This window comes from Thermobia domestica, chromosome 12, assembly GCF_964235325.1.
Source record: "Thermobia domestica chromosome 12, izTheDome1.hap1.1, whole genome shotgun sequence".
NCBI lineage: Eukaryota > Metazoa > Arthropoda > Insecta > Zygentoma > Lepismatidae > Thermobia > Thermobia domestica.
In genome coordinates this window covers 196,591,165-196,610,936 of record NC_137465.1, presented here as the reverse complement: position 1 = coordinate 196,610,936, position 19,772 = coordinate 196,591,165, and the positions used below count along the sequence as shown (strand labels likewise).

The 19,772-nt window shown below is 34.4% G+C and overlaps 1 protein-coding gene across 1 annotated transcript in view; it reads left to right on the top strand.

The window, feature by feature from the left end:
• The window catches only part of LOC145666918 (beta-mannosidase-like), a 130,525-nt gene that overhangs the window by 79,786 nt on the left and 30,967 nt on the right, over nucleotides 1–19,772 (top strand). Inside the window, exon 6 of the mRNA XM_081734517.1 lies at nucleotides 5,475–5,646. Coding sequence (XP_081590643.1) covers nucleotides 5,475–5,646 — 172 coding nt within the window. The remainder of the gene's footprint in view (nucleotides 1–5,474; nucleotides 5,647–19,772) is intronic.

Sequence of the window (19,772 nt, the reverse complement as noted above, 5' to 3'; positions counted from 1 at the left end):
CCTGACGTTTCTACGTTTCCTCTCTTTCTCTTGCAATTTTCTTTAGTGTAACTCTTCCTATCTCTTTCTTCTACTTTATTTCTTTGTATTCTTATGTATATAAGAAAGTTTTAAAAAGGGAATGAAGAGATTAATAACTGAGATATGTTAGTGTTAAGTGAATATGGTGGTTTCTCAATTTTCGCTCTTTGTCATGTATTTTTCTTTAGTGTATTATTTCCTACCTCTTCCTTCTTTGTTTGACAGACCAGCTAACATGATTTATCCTTTGTATGTTTGAACTAGTTTTGTGGTAGGTAATGTATGTATGTATATACAAAAATTTCTTGCATAATATGGTTAACCAGTTCCAGAAAACGTCCTCCCTATGCAAAACCGCGTTGTTTGAGGTCGAAATTGAATTTTTTTTTTCATCACAAAAATTTAAGATAATAAACAAGTTTTAAAACAACGACAACAACAACAACAACAAAAATATTTTCAAGTCTACAAAAGCTATAAACTAAAAATATTTCGTCAATTGTAAATGAAAAACGATATCTTCCACTTTTACAACTTCTGCTTATACCTTGAGATTATACTTTGCAGGTAAAAGGAGAGGAATGATTTTGAATGATTATAAAAGGAATCGATGACATGCGAATGTGGGGAAAAAAACGGGATGAAAATTCCGAGAAAAACCCATGAGCATGATGTTCACCAGGAATTCACATGGCCTGGGATTGAACTTGGAATCCTCACTCCAGAGTTGAACGTTGTACCATTGAGCCACTGAATCCCCTTTTTACAATTGTAGTTAATATCGTTATTCCAGAAGATAATACTTGACTCGACTTATAAAGGGTTCCCACCCATACATGCACATATGCTATTTATTAATTTTTTTTTTCTGTTTTCTAAATGCATTAGTAAACCTATTATGAATTCGTAAATATGTGTAATAATAATAAAAAAATATGTTAGAACAAAATCTGTGTTGTTCAAAATTCCGGTAATTTATTTCATGAATTTTTTTTTAATGTTTTTATATCATGATTTTGTATATTCAGTTAGAGTGAGCTTACTTTTGAGGGAATTTCTGCTATAAAAAAATATCTTCAGTATAGAAGAAATATTGGAAATTATTCATTGATTTTATATTTGTTTATTTATTGGATCAAAAGATCCAATATATTTTAGGCAAAAATTTTTCTGTAGGCCTTATATCTCGAGAACTACGTATAGTGTAGCCAAACCAAAACTAACAATTTACTCAGTATAATGTGCTTATTCCGCTAAAAATACGTAAACTTGATTTACGGACCGTTCAAAAATCTTGTGGCACCTGATCCACAAAATTCAATACATTTCATACAATCAAACATTTTCTTCTACGCCCCATATTTTGAGAACTACAAATAGTATAACCAAATCAAAACTAACAATTTACACAGTATGATATGCTTATTCCGTAAAAAAATTACGAAAACTCGATTTAGGGACCGTTCAAAAATTTTGTGGCCCCTAATCCAAAAAATTCAATATATTTCATATAATCAAACATTTTCTTGTACGCCCCATATTTTAAGAACTACATATAATGTAGCCTAAACAAACCTAACAATTTACTCAGTATGATGTGTTTATTCCGTAAAAAATATTAAAACCCGATGACCCCTGATCCACAAAATTCAATATATTTCATTGAATCAAACATTTTCTTCTACGCCCCATATTTTGAGAACTACCTAACGTATGGCCAAACCGAAACTAACAATTTACTGAGTATGGTTTGCTTATTCCTTAAAAAATATATATGAAAATTGGATTTACGGGCCGTTTAAAAATGTTATGGCTCCTGATCCAAAAAGTTCAATATATTTCATTTAGTCAAACATTTTCTTGTAAGCCTTATATCTGGAGAAGGAGAACTACATATAGTGTAGCCAAACCCAAACTATCACTTAACTCGGTATGATATGCTTATTCCGAAGAAAGAAAGAAAAAAAAACTCGATTTATTAGCCGTTCCAAACTTTTTGATCCCTGATCCAAAAAACTATAAATTGTTGTTTATTTATTTATTGTTAACGTTGCACTTGGAAGATTTATATAATTTTTGCATCAAAAGATCCAATATATTTCAGACAAAAATTTTCTTATAGGCCTTATATCTCAAGAACTAGTGTAGCCAAACCAAAACTAACAATTTACTCAGTATGATGTGCTTATTCCGTAAAAAATATGAAAACTCAATTTAGGGGCCGTCCAAAAATTTTGTGGCCTCTGATAAAAAAAAAATGAATATATTTCATTGAACCAAACATTTTCTTGTACACCCCATATTTTGAGAACTACATAACATGTAGCCAAACCAAAACTAACAATTTACACAGTATGATGTACTTATTCCGTAAAAAAAAAAGAATATGAAAACTCGATTTAGAGGCCGTTCAAAAATTTTGTGGCCCCTGATTCACAAAATTCAATACATTTCAATGAATGAAACATTTTCTTGTACGCCCCACATTTTGAGAACTACATATAGTGTAGCCAAACCAAAACTAACAATTTACTCAGTATGATGTGCTTATTCCTAAAAAAATATTAAAACTCAATTTAGGAGTCGTTCCAAAGTTTTGTGGCCCCTGATCTAAAAACTAATGCTTTTCAACAATCGAAATCTTTTGATGCATTTTTTTGATCATTCGTAAAATTCTTGACCGAGATCACAATCTTTTGATTCATTTTTTGGATCATTGCTAAAATTCTTGTTTTTATCAGTAATTCGACTTAAAAAGTCATATTGAAAATAATGTTAGTAAGGATGAAGGAAAAGAAAAGAAAAACAGCGATGTTTTATATATATATATATATATATATATACCAAGTACAACTACCTTCAAACTATTTTTTTTTTTTTTTTTTACTCACCTTTCAATTTATTTTACCTTTTTGAAGATCAAATGAACCTAGAAATTTGACCTAAAAAGCCTTTAATATTAAATAAACAGTAAAAGACCTTAAAATTATTATGTAGGCGCATGAGAGGATAATACAACTTAACAAAGAATTGGTTACTTAAAAATAAATCTTCTCGTAGGGAAATTAGAAACTCTTCATACGATTCGGAATAACATGCTAGTTCGTCTTCAGTGGTAAAGTATGTAATGAGCCTCTCACCTCTCTATGTTATTACCACCTCTCATAACCGGATGGATCCTGTTCCGGTCATGGGAAGCTTGTAATTGGGAGTGATTTATCAGACTTCGACTTGAAGAGCAAGTTCGGCACGAGTAGTGAGTTAATCGAACAGTTAGCAAAACTATCTAAAATTTCTAATAATGAAAATCATTCAAATTTCCTTATAGCTAATTTCATGCATTTATTCATTCGGCATCCAAATCGATATGTAGGAAATACTCATCCGATATAAACCATATGCTCATGTACATCTAACAGATTCATGCACATAAAGCATGCAGATTACTTCCTTGCATTAGTTTTTACATCTTATATTTTGCAGGCATCATCATGCTTTTCGTTAATGGTAAGAGACACATATAGAATACATGTTAGCCATCAGACAAAGAGATACGGAGAATTACATGTTTCTTAAATTACTTTAAGATTCATAGATAGAAAAAGAATATCCATAATCAGACCATACGTTTCCCAGACGATTAATTACCGTAGATTCTATTCGTTTAATCTTATAAGAAATTCATTACGACGTAGCTTCACTTTTAATAGCATATTATATAAAGACAAACCTTATTTCATTTCATTAAATCCATATCTTTTAATGTTGGAAAACATCTCTGATCATATTCTAAATTCTCCCTTCTGATATGCACTGGTAGTATGGCGATTAACTTTTAGATTCAAAACTTGTTGACATTTTGTCTGATGCTAATAATTTATTTTAATGCCTACATAGATACAAATAAACACGCAGTCGTAGTAAAGTGCATGATGAGTAATATATTGTATTATAATTCTAATCATGGGTGATTTAGCTATGAAGTTAAGCAATCTAACATATCGAACATCGAGGGAAATTTAAGCTATTTAATGCATAATTATTTGTTTAAACATTTTTGTCACAAAATTAATTAACCTTATAAGCAGTCTGTTACAATAATTTCAATGATACGACGATATCACTTTTCTTTTGAATTATTAAAACTGCAAAAAAATAATATTTTCAATCTTTCTTTTTAAGAAACACACTTTGTTACAACTTATTCTCATCACACATTAGAAGAAAAGAAGATGCATCTACTCAGTATTTAAAGAGATGACATGATCACTAGTACATAAAGCTTATGAACATGAATGCAAAATTCTAATAAATTTTAATACATTAAAATAATATTCAGTAATCAAAATTAAACAAATAAATATGCCAATAATTAAACATTGAATACAACTATTTAGACAAATAAAACTGGAACAGAGTAAACAGTCTGTTACAAGTATCAAGGATAATAGTTGAGAGAAAAAGGTGTAGAGAAAGGAATATATACCATAGCATGAATAAATATAACATAGAGGATACTAAAACACTAAGAAGAAAGCATAATGCGAAAGAATGAGCTGAGTTGACGGAAGCGCGATGTCTATGTTACGTCACTATTACCAGATCCAAAACATACATCGAAGGTATGTAACCAAATTCTATCTATGTTGCCAAAATCCAAATTCAAAGCTGGTTTATATTTATGAATAAAGAAAGATTCTTTAATATCCCGTTGTTTTTGATGAACCTGTTACGTTAACTTGCTTTATATTGAGTTTATGTTGTATTCTTTTGTCTACACCTTTTTTTTCTCTCTCAACTACTATTATTCTTTTTACCTTACTACTTGAAGACGGAACTAGCTTGCTATTCCGGAACGTATGAAGAGTTTTTAATTTCCCCTCACGAGAGGATTTATTGGAGAACCAATTCATGGGACCTCAAAGTAACCAATTCTTTGTTAAAGGAAAAGACCTGGGGTCCCCTTTCCCCCAAAAAAGAGCAGTGTTTCGTTCCATGGTTATGGTGTCTAATCTAAAGCAGATGGATGGTTAACAAAAGTAGTGATTATGAAAGAGTGAAGTGAGATTATGTGAAGAAGCGGGACAACCCTGAGAAAATTAACGGATACGGTGTTGTCCACCACAAACTAACATGGCCTTGAATCGAAAAAACAACCGCTCACACCACAAGTGACGACTGTACCATTAAGCCATCGTGTCTCCTATGTATTTCGTCTCGTTAATGCAGACGTAGTCATGGTTAAAAAATGAGAAGAAGAAAAATGGTGTAACAAACTGATTTTTTAAAAACATTGGATACTTCCCAGATTTACATAATTCACAAGTAACTTTTAGTCCAGCCATTATCAACATTTACACAAGTAACTTTTAGCGCAGTTATTATCAACATTTACACAAGTAACTTTTAGCACAGTCATTATCAACATTTACAAATGGTTCAGTTTTTTTCAGGACGATGTGGATGCTTGGTGGCCTAATGGTATGGGACCACAGAATCTTTATAACGTTACTGTAACTTTCGCCAACCAAGAAACCAGAGAAGAATGCGAGTACCGAATGAGAATTGGCTTTCGAACAATCGAACTTATTCAAGAACCCGTTGCTCCAGAAGACAAAAGTAAAGGTAAGTTTACTAATCTGAATCATTAATATTATACAAAGTTATCAAAAATTGAAATACGTTATAACTGGTAAACAGCTAAGACAATCTAATGTTTTTGCAAATGAACTAAACTGTTTGTTTAATAGATGATAATATTTTAACTTTTCACCTTTCGCTGATCCTATACTAACTAACAGATCGAACGGAATACATATTACCAAATAAATTTAGTATCAATATTTTCTGTATCTTTAAGGAAATAACATGAAATATTTCAGGTATACCGTATTTTAATATTCAAAGGCAGGGAATTCGTGTTATTATTCAGTTCAAAACCTTTTATCTTCGCGAATTATGTTGAGAAATTTGAAGCTTAAAATGTATAAAACGATAATCATGCATGTTGTGCTGTATGATTGTGAAACATGGTCGCTTACTCTGAGGAAAGAATGCAGACTGAAAGTATTTGAGAATAAAATTCTGAGACAAATATTCCAAGCCAAAAGAAACGGGAATGGAGAATGGCGGAAACTTCATAACGAAGAACTGCATAATTTATACCGTTTACCGAACATCGTTAGGGTCATCAAGTCTAGGAGGTCATGTAGCCAGAATGGAAAAAGGAAGAACGATTTCAAAGTTTTGACTGGAAATCCAATCGGAAAACGTCTACTAGGAAGACCTAGGCGCAGATGGGAGAACAATATTAAGATGGATTTCGCAGAAATACTGTAGGTATACAAAGTAGAAACTGGATCCAGTTGGCTAAGGACAGAAGTCAATAGGCAGATTTTGTGAACGTGGTATTGAACCTCCAGGTTCCATAGACCATAGAGTTAGTTAGTTACTTTAATACTGAATATTATTATCTTAGGAATAAAAAGAAAAAAAGTTACATAGTTTGTGTACATAGTTGTGTAAACTGAAATACATAGGCCAATGTACAATTATTTTGATTTAATGCAGCGCATCAGTTTTTAAAGATACGAAGATACAAGCACAGTTGTAAATTCATATTAATGTGTTGAGTGTTGTAGCGCCATATTTGTTTTTTAGCCCATTGGTTTATACAGGGAATTATTTTTCTACTTTCTTGAAAGTGAACTGAAACTTTGATAATATGATTTCTTTGGTTTATTCTTCAAATCTAGTTAAATGTGTCTTACCTTTTCAAAAATGAAATCCTAATTATATATGAAATATACATGAACTGACATAAATTGAAGGGGTACTTCCGGTTGACGTGGAAAGTTGAAATTTGGCATGATTGTAGTTTTTTGGAACTAACCCACAGAAACATTGCCAAAAGTGATTTTTTTTTTTAATTTTTAGCGAGTCTAAAGGGAGGGATGAAGAAATTGCACATGATATTTAAACGGACCTATTTTTGGACCTATCATCTCAATATTTTAGGTATTTGGAATTGGAATAGAAACTTGAAATTATTCTGATTCTTTGAGCTCTCGTTTGAAATAAAGAATGATCGAAACAAAAACTAACGAGAACTCAAAGAATCATTCTTTATTCATAAATATAAACCGCCTTTAAATCTGTATTCTGGTAACATTGATAAAATCTGGCTACCTACCTTTGATGTGTACCCTGGTTCTGTTAACAATTACTTCGCATAGACACCACGCTTCTTTCAAACGTAATACTTCTTTCTTTCACTATACCCTGCTCGTCCTTTAAGTATTCATTTTTTACGTTACATTGCTTTGGTGGTACGCATTCCTGTCCCCATCATATTGACCAAAAGTTTGTGGAAAATCTTCAAAAGGTTATTAATATTTACATGCGCCTGCAGTTTATCCTCTTTGGGTGAAGGTTAGAGCTCATTTTAGGAGAGTTTACTTTCTCTAGTCAGTTAGGGGTACGGTCAGGAATGAATTAGTATATATAATGAAGTTACTAGAAAGAAACTGTTCAAAAGGGAAATTTTAATCAGCTGGGTTAAACAATATTTAATGTACACCTTGTCTCAAAAAGGTTGAGCGCATTCTTTATTGGTGTTTTGAGGCAAAAATTTTCAAAGTCCAACTTCGGGTATCTTCGGGAAATAGTAAACCAGGTTCGAACCTCCAAGCCAGCCTTTGCAATCGGGAAAAAGTTTGCAGATGTGTTTTTCTTCTTTTAAATATAATAAGACTTGTTACCAAGTGTAGAAAAAAAGCAACATTGATTGAAATATTTAATAATACAATATTTCGAAACTTTGTATTAATGTCACCACATGCTTGTTTGTCATTTAGCTCTCCATACGTGATGGAACATTTAGATACGTAAACGAATCTTTCCATATGTAAAAGAATGCTCAAAGTTAATACATAGAATATAATTATAACCTGAGTACTAAAATAAAAGTCAAAGTAGAACAGAAACAGCGTTTGTAGTGGATATGAATGTCATAATTGTCTTGAGAATATTTATACATCGCTAAAAGTACCTTAGCAGAAGTCCTTGTGTTAGCTCACTGGTAAGTTGTCGGATCTTAAATCATAAGGTTATGAGTTCGAATCTTCTCTGGGTCAATGCCTTTTTTTAAAATTATATTTTCCGCAATGCATGAAAAATTATATAAAATAATTACATTAAAATATATCAGTTGTATATATATATAACATAATCATTGCAGAATGTAGTAATTATTATGTTTAAAATATAAAATCTGAGATAATTTTCACAGTAGGTCGGTATTATATATGAGAATGTTAAATGCTAGTTAGGAAAATCGTTTAATAGCAATAAATAAATTATGTAGTGTATTTATTTGCAGCTATTTGTCATACAGATGTAACTTCTCAATATTCTTAATACAGCATGTCACATACATTCGTGAAATACAGTATATTCCTACGAATATAGAAAGTGTGTAAACAGAGTATCCAAAGTCGGATCCTGCTTCAAGACATAACTTTTCCCGATCCCCTTAACGTCACGGGAAGAAACACAAATTCTCTTTAGAACGGAATATCGTTACTTAGAGTCTCATTCGAATACGTTGAATATGCTTTTGTATATTCATTTCTCTCTCTCTCTCTTTCGCTTTGTTTATGTGTTGCGGAATATCCCAAGTTGAATACAACATTTGCAAAGTATATGCCCATTAGTGTAATGGAATACCGGAAATTGAAAGTCATGTTTCTTCAGGTTGGGTTTGCGTATTCATGTTAGCTCACTGGTAGAGTACGAGCTTGTTGATGAGGTCGTCTTGAGTTCAAAGCCTGCAGAGAATTTTTTTTTTTTTTTTTTTTTTTTTTTTTTTTTTTTTTTTTTTTTTTGTTAGTAGATTTGCACAGAAATCGGATTCAAGGAGTGGTTTACTTCTAGTAATATTTTCAGAAGCGTTTAGGTAGCCCTGAAAAGGACTGTTTTCGGGAGTTAAGGCGGGGACATTGTGTCCAATACTTATTTTATTTATTTAAATCCGCTGACTCCAACAAGAGAATCCCAATTACAGGAGTCTTACATAAAATATTACATCTATGTTATCAATTTAAAACAAACACTAGAATAAAAAAAAAAATTCACCCTTCTGAATTTATTACACGCCCTATTCTTCTGGGCATGGAATCTATTAAATGGGTGACAAATTTATCTCCTTCCCCTACTTCCAGCTATGCTTCGGAAACAAGATGCTACAGGTCATCTTGGGTTCTGGTGGATCTGCCTCAGGCCAACTATCCCTTAGAGTACTCTTCACTTCTGCCCACATATTTTCCATGAGATTGAGGTCTGCTCCACGAGGCGGCCAGTCAATTAAATCAACCTCAGGCTGCCCTGCGAACCATTCCTAAACCACACGGGAAGTATGTATTAGCGACTGGTCTTGCTGGAACTGAATTACACCATCAGGCTGAAATACTCGTACAGATGGCACCATGATATTACTCATAATATCTAAGTACTGAGCACTGTCCAGGTGTCCTTCAATTCTGTGAAGCTGTTCTGCTCCGCGCCTGAAAATCCAACCCCAACATGAAATAGATACATGGCCACTGCGATTTCAAGCAGCAACACATCCAGGGTCATATCGGGTGCCTCTCGGGCGATACACAAAACGGCGTCCCTCATTTAATGTTGTGAATATGGATTCATCTGAGAAAACCACGTTTTCCCAATTGCGACCCACATTCGCCTGTGCAAACGCGAGACGGTAAATTTTGTGGTCGTCTGAGAGTTTTTCCTTCACGGCAGCAACACAGCCACGTAACCCGGCATGACGAATCCTTCGCAGAGCTGTATGCTTACTACCAGGAAAAAGAGAAGCTTCCCTTAGCTGTCTAGACGTCCTTAGTGAGTCTAGCCGGGCTTCGTTTACTAATCTCGCATCTTCGGCTTCGGTTGACACATGCGGACAACCAGAAGATCGTAAATTACCAGTTTGACGTGTAGGACCATATTTCCGAATTCATCGCTTTCATGTAGAGGCCGGGACACCTACTCGACTGCTAGCTGCAGTTGCAGAATAGCCTTCCAACTCCCATAAAGTAATTACTGCTGTACGTCTATCCATAGTTACCAATGTTCTGAGCTGTGAGCAGGAAGCAATAGGTAAAAGCTAGTACCTGACGCGTGGTTGGTTAATTGCACGACACGCCTATTGTGGGGAACGACTTGCGAAAGAAATCTGAAAATGGTGCGCCGTAATAATAATATTAAAAACAGTTTTTATAAAGGAGTATTAATACATACGAAAAGCTGTTTAAAGAATGAATTGTTATACTGACTTTACACGTATAAAAACACATACCATATACCAAACAGATTGAGCGATATGATGATAGCTGTATTGAGACGACACTTTCGAAGTCCAACTTCGGGTATCTTCTCAAAACAGTAAACTAAAGCTGCTGGTTCGAACCTCCAAGCCAACCTTAGCAATCGGGATAAAATGTACAGATATGTTTTTCCTTCTGTTAAATATAATAAGACATGTTGAAATGGTATTAAGTGTAGAAAAAAGTAAAGTTGATTGAAGTAGTTAATGATACAATATTTCGAAACTATATATTCACACTCTCGTTTCGTCATTGTGATTTCCATACGAAAAAAATAATTTACGTATGAGCTCAGTTATATTTCAGAAGCAGCTTCCGAAAAGCGGTCATGTTAGCTCAGTGGTACACACCCGAGCGTTTAAATCGTGAGTTCGATACCCGTTCAGGTGAGATTCTTTTATGATATTCTACTTTCCTCAATGCATGAAAATTATGTAAAATAGTTACAATTCATCAGTTGTATATATCAGTTGAATATATATATTCATATCATTTCACGTTCACCTCTGGTGCTTGGGGTCCCGGGTTCGATCCCAGCCCCCGCCAAGTGAACTTTGTGGTGGACAAACACCGTGTGCGTGGGTTTTCTCGGGGTTCTCCCGTTTCCTCCCACTTTCTTCATTCCACCATTTCATTCATTACTCATCATCACCGTCTCCTTTAGCCTAACCGGCATAACCGTGGGACGTAAAACTTAGATTTCATTTCATTTCATTTCATATCATTTCACGACATAAGCAATTCTTATCTTTAAAATATAACATTTGAGGTATTGACAGAACGTCGGTATGTTATATGTGAATATTAAATACAAATTAAGAAAATCGTGTAATAGCAATAAATAAGTTATGTAATGTATTTATTTGTAGCTATTTTCATACGCAGGTAACTTCTCAATATTCGCATTACAGCATTTAGGTAGAGCATATCGAAAATCGGATCGTGGTTCAAGACAAAAAAAAAGCTAGCCCCAAACTGTCACGTAAGAAACTCACGAATCGAAAAAGTAAAGTGAAGAGATTGAGAGCGTAATACCTTAATCGCTCTCTCTCAACTCTCTCTTATCTGCATTTATACATATAAAAGTGTATGTATGTATGTTCCAACATAACTCATGTATGCCTAGAGCAGGGTTTCTCAACCTGGGAGTCGTGGCCCCTAGGAGGTCGCGAAGATAAGCGGAAGAGATAAATATAGTTAGAATCTAATACCGGAAATTATTTTGAATTTTGTTCTGATAGGCATACTTTTATTTTTATACATACTGTACAGAACAATAAAAAATAAGTCTACTGAACATTGTCAAAGGGTGCAGAGTTGTTTAAAAATGAATTTAAATGAAAGACGTATGATATGATACTAATGAGAACTGTATATAGAAATACTAGAAAAATGCACATGGAACAAAACCTTGAAATACAATTGATTGAAATACAATTAAAATTGAAACCTAATGAGATACCTAAGCATGGTGTAATTTCACTAGTGCAGCAATGCCCGGTTCAATCTTCGTGACGAACATTATGAAGCCATTTTCAACTGATAAGGGATTTCTTGTCTTTGATTTAATGTTTACCATAAAAAAAAAAACTTTCGCACAAGTACGATGTAGCAAATGGAATTATTACTTTTAAAGCAGCAGATACCAGACCAGGATATTCTTCTCTCCTCATCAGGCAGAACTTGTCCAAGTCTTTGTTACAGAAAACCAGTTGCAAAGACTTGTAGCATGACCATTCTATCATTTGGTTAAGAAGTTGTGGGCTTAGATCAGATACGTTAATGGCCTCTTTAAAGAAGGAGTTTAACATCCATCTTGAACCAGCACCTTCGTCGTTGGGAATATAGATAGTACAGTTACTGTATCCACTGTCAATGCCGGGCGCCGAAAAAAGGGGGCACCAATTTCGTAGGAAGTGTGTTACTCATGTTAGGAAAGTAGGGATGCACGCGAGACAAGACGAGACGAGAAATGCAAAAGTCTCGTCTCGTCTCGCAACCTCAAGCGTTGGTCTCGTCTCGCGTAAGGTCTCGTCTCGCAAATGTGAAGTCTCGTCTCGCGTCTCGCATAAAATTTTGAGTCTCATCTCGCGTCTCGCGCGAGACTTTCTTGCATGGTCTCGCATATATTCTAGGTCAAAATTTTGCAATGTGTTATTCTATGGCTGTTAATGAATGATGATGTGATATTCTGTCCGAAGGCAGGTATTTGACCTAAAAGTCCCTTGGCAAGGTGAATGGTGATTTGCCATTGCTTTCCATGGGATGAATGTTCATAACATCCTAAGGAGACGGAACCTAGAGTTCAATATGGTATCCGAACTTGTGTCCCCTCCGCTCCAAATTAAAAGAAAAGTTGTGCTGGAATTTGATCGCTGGACCATTAATTTTCGTCAAATTAATAGCATAATTTACAGCAAAACCAGCATAAATTGTTGCTGGATCCAACATTGTTTTCCAGCTTAGAGGTCTCCAGCAATATTTGCCTCTTCTAAAATATCGTCGCCACTATCAACATTTACACGTTTTGGTCGTTTCCTTGAAGGGTGATTTTCCAGTATAAAGATGTTTTTATACCACCAAAAGCGCTTGTACACAACAGAAGAACTCCTCACAACACAATACGACCCAATTCTTTTGGTTCGTTCGGGCTTGTAGCAATGTTGGATTATCGCATTTTATCAACTTTCGCTTTCAATTTATACTGCCAGATCTAGAAAATAAAATTACTGACATATATAAGGCCATTCCTACCATCTCCCACCAAACCTATAGGGCCATCCTACCAAACCAGTGTTTGAATTAAACTTCCGAACTAGAGGGGGATGTTTTTGATAAATATATAGAAAGAAAATACTTATTCCATGTAAAAATATCATGTTATTTCTGCGAGCCGGGCCGGGGATAAACTTTGACGAGAGGGGATTTCCCCGCCATTCCCCAATATTAATCGCTAGTAGTAATGTGAAAAAGACAGAAACAACAGAAATATCATATTTCGCAGCAATAGGGAGTCTTATTCGCTTTTCAGACCAAAAATAGAAGTTCATGTATTCGTGCGCGCCCGCGTGTATATGTTTGTGTCGCAAAATAAAGTCCTAAATCGATGCTGTAATAAATTTCCAATTTACAAAGCTTTTCTTTTTTAATGATGTTTAGAAACTAAAGAAGGCTCTAATTCTGAAATTCAACCTTGAATAATAATAAATCTCATAAAATGTCTATTGCCCCAATCACTTTTTTGTTCCTGGAGGCATTAACGCTCAACTTAGAAAACTCAATAAATGTAAAATTACTAAATATACAATTAAATGTAATTCATAAATGTTGCGAGACTGCGAGAAGTCTCGCGAGACTTCTCGTGCGAGACTTAACAGAGTCTCGTCTAGCGTCTCGTCTCGCGTCTCGCATAAAATTTTCACTCTCGTCTCATGTCTCGTATCGCAAATGCGAGACGAGACGAGACTTCTCGCGTCTCGCGTGCATCCCTATAGGAAATTGCATGTGCACATGTATAAAATAGAAGGAAAAATGTAATAAAATGTGCTCAAAATCAAGAAAAGGCAGAGTTTACTTTTGAAAATTTTATTGAGCTTCGTGCCAACCATGGTGGCGCTTCGCAGCTAGTCTGTCGACCTCATTCATATGTACGGAGACATCGTCGTATACTCTCGCCCCGAGCGCTGATTTTCCATGCCACGGCACTGTTCACTATAAACAAGAAATGGATTCTACTATTATAGAAATAGGTATGTTAGAAATCCCACACAAGCTTATTATAAAACACAAATTATAAAAGGGTCGCTGGCAAGAGGATGTGATAAAAGGGGATCGTGATAGGAATTAGATTGAGAACCACTGGCCTAGAGTAATTTTAACCAAATTTCTTATAGTCTGAAAAAGAGTGCTGTCAAATTACCTATGGTGAATGGGAGGGGGATACATATAAAAGATTGCTAGAAAATGATCGGTATTAGTGTCGAATTCATAGTTTTCGGGGTCGCTTAGATAAATAGTGTGACTTTCGATTTCGCTTAACTCCGATTAAGCTCTCATTAGTAGGGATGGGCACGAGCGACTTTTCTTTGAAACTCGACTCGACTCGAAACAGACATCTTTGAGGTCTACTCTAGGACTCGGCGCGAAAAATATCCTCCAACTCGACTCGGATTAGAGTCGAGTCAAACTAAAACGAGCCAAATCCTGTGTGTAGTCCTACCTAGACAATACATAGACAATATAATTATTCTATTATCAATTATACTACTATTACTACAAATAATAATAATAATAATAATAATAATAATAATAATAATAATTATTATTATTATTATTATTATTATTATTATTATTAATAATAATAATAATAATAATAATAATACAACACCGTGTATAAACATGAACGATAGATGGTTAGTAAAGGAATACTAAAAGCTAGTTGACTGCCGACGTCGGTAGTCATGAACTCTACAAGGCAAAGACATCGTTCATTACCCTAAGCTGTAAGCGTCGGTGGACTACAGATGGTCAACTATTGACCTCTCGCCAAAAATTGGTGGCCCCGCAGCGACAATCCGCGGTGGCCCCAGTTCCATTTTGAAAACTTTACTACCAGCGGCAGAGACGCGATGAAACGACAACGAACCACAAAATTACTCTCCCAAAATATGTTAAAATGCCTATATGTGTGATTTGTTTATATTTAGGTGAGTCAAAAAAACACAAAACAAATACCCCGGGGTGGACACGAACTATCAATATTACGATTACTAGGCACGTGTTCTTCTGATTTTTCTACGGAAACGATCATAAAAAGCTTGCTTGTTGATGGATAAATCATTGACGTCTTACTTTAGCCAATCAGACAAACCCCTACATCTCGAGTTCTAGGAGGTGATACCGTGAACCGTTTCAGATTTATTGCTTTCTGGTGGGGTACTATCTATGTGCAAAATTTGAGCATAATAGCCGACATGCATCTTCGGTGCCTCTTATCTTTAGTACAATTTTAACCAGAGATGGTGTGGGTCAATGAAAATTTGATTCACGACCCACCATGATCCAGTATCACCCACCACCCAAATGACCCATTGGCCCACTCTGACCCATCATCCATCGTGATCTACTCTGACCCACCACCAACTATGAACCACTCTGAACCATTGCGACCAACTCCGACCCATCGACATCAACTCTGACCCATGATCTACGTCCTCTTCTCCGTTGACTAAAGAGGCTACACTTGTAATAAAACAAGACTGTGAAATTATCACTTACCGGAGTTTGAATTTCTACCGTCAATGGCTCAAGCACCTCTCTGTTACTATGCTGGTGGATCTGACTACGATATATAATGGCAAAGTGTTTCTCAACTTCCGAATTAAAATGAATTTAAATTTATCATATATAATCATTTCTTTGTTGCCTTACAGACACATTTCAGTAGAAAATAGGATGAAATTTGAAAGTCTCAAATCAAGGAAAGGTAGACCAACGTAAAAAAAGAAAGAAAAACTAATTTTCTATATCATTAAGCACCTGGAGTGCCACTCTTTATCTAATCCACCTCGAAAATTATGGATTCGACACTAATGTCGGTCTTTTATATATATATATCACTCACTACATGCTACAGCTAGAACTACGTAACAAAAAGTAACAAATGTGAAACGTGTTCTGAATTATTTTTAGATTTCTTACGCTATTATTATACATATTAGAACAGTAAAAGAGGATTGTTCATGAAATAGTATATTTGCTCTTGATTTTTAACTTTTTCATACGGAAAAAATTAAAATATTATTCAAGTTTTAAACTTTGCACTCTGCAAATATATTGCCCTCTAGGCAATGGGACTAATGTGAAATGTGGACTAATGTGGACTAATGGGAAATGCGGCAGTTAGCGGCGCTGAAAATTTACGATTCGATTCTAATATCGGTTGATTTCGTTATTTTTATGTCGCTACGTAACTACCCTGGGCGCTAATGGGAACTTAATTGGACTTGAATTGAAAGTAGAACTATTCACCTAAGCGACCACGAAGCTATGGATTCGATACTAATATCGACCAGTTTCTAGCATTTTTGATATGTATCCCGACAGTACTCTTTTCCAGACTGTGAGAAATATAGTTATAATTGCGCTAGATATATCAGAATTATGTTGAAACACACACATCCATCCACTTTTATATTCTGTATAAATAGAGAGTGAGCGAGCGAGCGAGAGAGAGCGACTAAAGGCATCACCACTTCCACATTGCAAAAGCATATATCAGGAATTGAATTGAAAATCTATGTAAAGACTTTCTGCTGTGGCGTGCTTCATAAGGACAATTCCAGTTTGCTCACGTGACCTTTGGGGTTCATGAATTTCTTGCGAGCGTTGCGACTTTGGATTCTCTGTTTAAACCTTCGGTTTATGCATCGAATAAGTTTTCAAGAACATAAATGACATGCTGTATTATGAATGTTGAGAATTACCCTCTATATGACAAATAGCTGCAAATAAATACACTACATGATTTATTTATTGCTAGTGAACGAGTTTCTTAACTTGTATTTAACATTCTCATATATATAATACAGACCTACTGTGGACACCTACCTATTTCAGATGTTATATTTTAAACATAATAATTACTACATTCTGCAATGATTATGTTATATATATACAACTGATATATTTAATGTCATTATTTTATATAATTTTCATGCATTGCGGAAAATATAATTTTTTAAAAAGGCATTGACCCAGAGAAGATTCGAACTCACAACCTTATGATTTGAAATCCAACAGCTTACCAGTGAGCTAACACAAGGACTTCTACTAAGGTACTTTTAGCGATGTATAAATATTCTCAAGACAATTATGACATTCATACCCACTAGAAACGCTGTTTTTGTTCTACTTTGACTATTATTTTAGTACTTAGGCGATAATTATGTTCTATGTCTTAACTTTGAGCATTCTTTTACATATGGAAAGATTCGTTTACATATCTAAATGTTCCATTACGTATGGAGAGCTAAATGACAAACAAGCATGTGGTGACATTAATACAAAGTTTCGAAATATTGTGTCATTAAGTATTTCAATCAATGTTGCTTTTTTTCAACACTTGATAACAAGTCTTATTATATTTAAAAGAAGAAAAACACATCTGCAAACTTTTTTCCGATTACAAAGGCTGGCATGGAGGTTCGAACCTGGTTTACTATTTCCCGAAGATACCCGAAGTTAGACTTTGAAAATTTTTGCCTCAAAACACCAATAAAGAATGCGCTCAACCTTTTTGAGACAAGGTGTACATATATTAAAAAAAAGGTGAAAAACAAACTTGAAAAAAATCGCAAATAAGTTATAGTACATACACTTTAATTTAGTCTGCAAACTGAGCAGAAATGCAGGAAACATTTAACAGATATTAATGAAAGGATGTGTAAAAAGTTTGATTGTTTAATCCTTTTATTAATATCTGTTAAATGTTTCCTGCATTTCTGCTCAGTTTGCAGACTAAATTAAAATGTATGTACTCCTTCCTGTTCCCATACCATATTTGTTCCCGAGTTTGAGTCCCAGATCCTCTATAAGTACGAATTCAATAACACACAAAGAGTGAAAAAGTGAATGACTTGACTGGGATCCAAAAGCGGGATCTTCGGCGTACCGTACCGATGCGTTAACAACTACGTTACCCAGGCCGCTTATAGATTGCTTAGGTAGCGGACTAGATAACGTAGTGGTTAACGCATCGGTACAGTATGCCGAAGATCTCGAGTTCGAGTCTCATTCCCGTCATTCATTTTTGCACTCTTTGTATGTTAACTTTTAACAGAGTTCAAGGGATTACTTCAAGTATAGTAATACCAGAACAAGATGGTTTATCAGGTCACGTGCTCATGTTAGAAACACTATATCTGAGGCTGAGAGGTAAACTATGGCAAGTCACTTTCTGGCCGAAATTGAGTTATCATATTTTTCTTTACTTACATTAGTATGAGGGATACTAGGAAAAGTTTGAGATTTGGACAACTGGAACGCAGGGAAGTGAAAAAAGTCTTCCGTCAGTAAACAATCGACGCATTTCAACAAAATATTGTCTTGCAAACCCTTTTATGCTTCTCCTTTGAAATTAATATTTTATGACTTCTACTACTTTACTTCTCAGCCCCAGATATTAGCAATCAATGCAAACAGGAACGTCGTCGTAAGATCAAAGAAGCATATGAGAGATTTCAATGGAGAATCAGGATAGTAAACCACAGCCAAATTTCGATTCTGGCAAACTACATGAAAGATAATCTGGCTGGTTACTGTGCGAGTTAACTAAAAAAAAAAATCCTTTCTATCAGTATGGTGTAAACACTCTTACACTGTGCCATTCAGCTCACTGTGATCGCCGGAAGAGCTGTCCAACAAATTCTATTTGAACGGTCTTCCAAGCCCTTACCAGTGGCGGATCTAGGCCAGGGCCGGGGAGCCTAGGCCCTCCAGTTTTTCAGTGACAAAATAATTTAAGCTATTATTTATATATTTTTGAAAGTTTATATATACCTATCATAGACTGGGTACTGGCTGCCCCCCCCCTAAATTTTTACTTTCTAGATCCGCCACTGGCCCTTATCGTCGCTTCCAGTTTTAACGCACACTTTTTAATTTTTTGTAAAGTAGTTCATAAAATGTGCTATTTGAATCCAAAATATCAAGTCGACATCATAAAGTTTTAGCAGACTATTAAGAATGAATCTTTATTAGTTAAATGTATACCACTCCAGCGTAGTGTACATGAAAAGTTTATCAACAATTATTTCACACACACACACACACACACACATATATATATATATACATATATATATATATATATATATATATATATATATATGATTTCTTTTTCTTTCAAAGTATCTTTTTTTAAAAAAAGTAATCTTGATATTTGTTTTCATTGCAAATGAAATGAAATTTAACATTTACTTCATAAAATATTTAAAAGTTAATGCAAAGAAATAGGCAAGGATACTGTAGCTTTTGTTTCTTTGTAATAATCTTTAGGGAATTACGTTGTGTTTGCATTTATTACATTTTATTTGACTTCACTTGATTTGATTTATAAATTATTGTGTAGACCACATTATATGTACGTTTATACAGAAAGGTATAGAAATCATCAATGACTAAAACAGATAGAATACTACTTTAAATAAATATAATGCTTTTGTTTTAAGTTTATAAAACGAAGACATCAATTATATTACTCACTATTTCAATTACTCTATATGTATGCATTTGTGGTTACTAGCAAATATATACAAACAATAAATTAATTATTTTCCTAAATTACACAAATAACTAATTAGATAA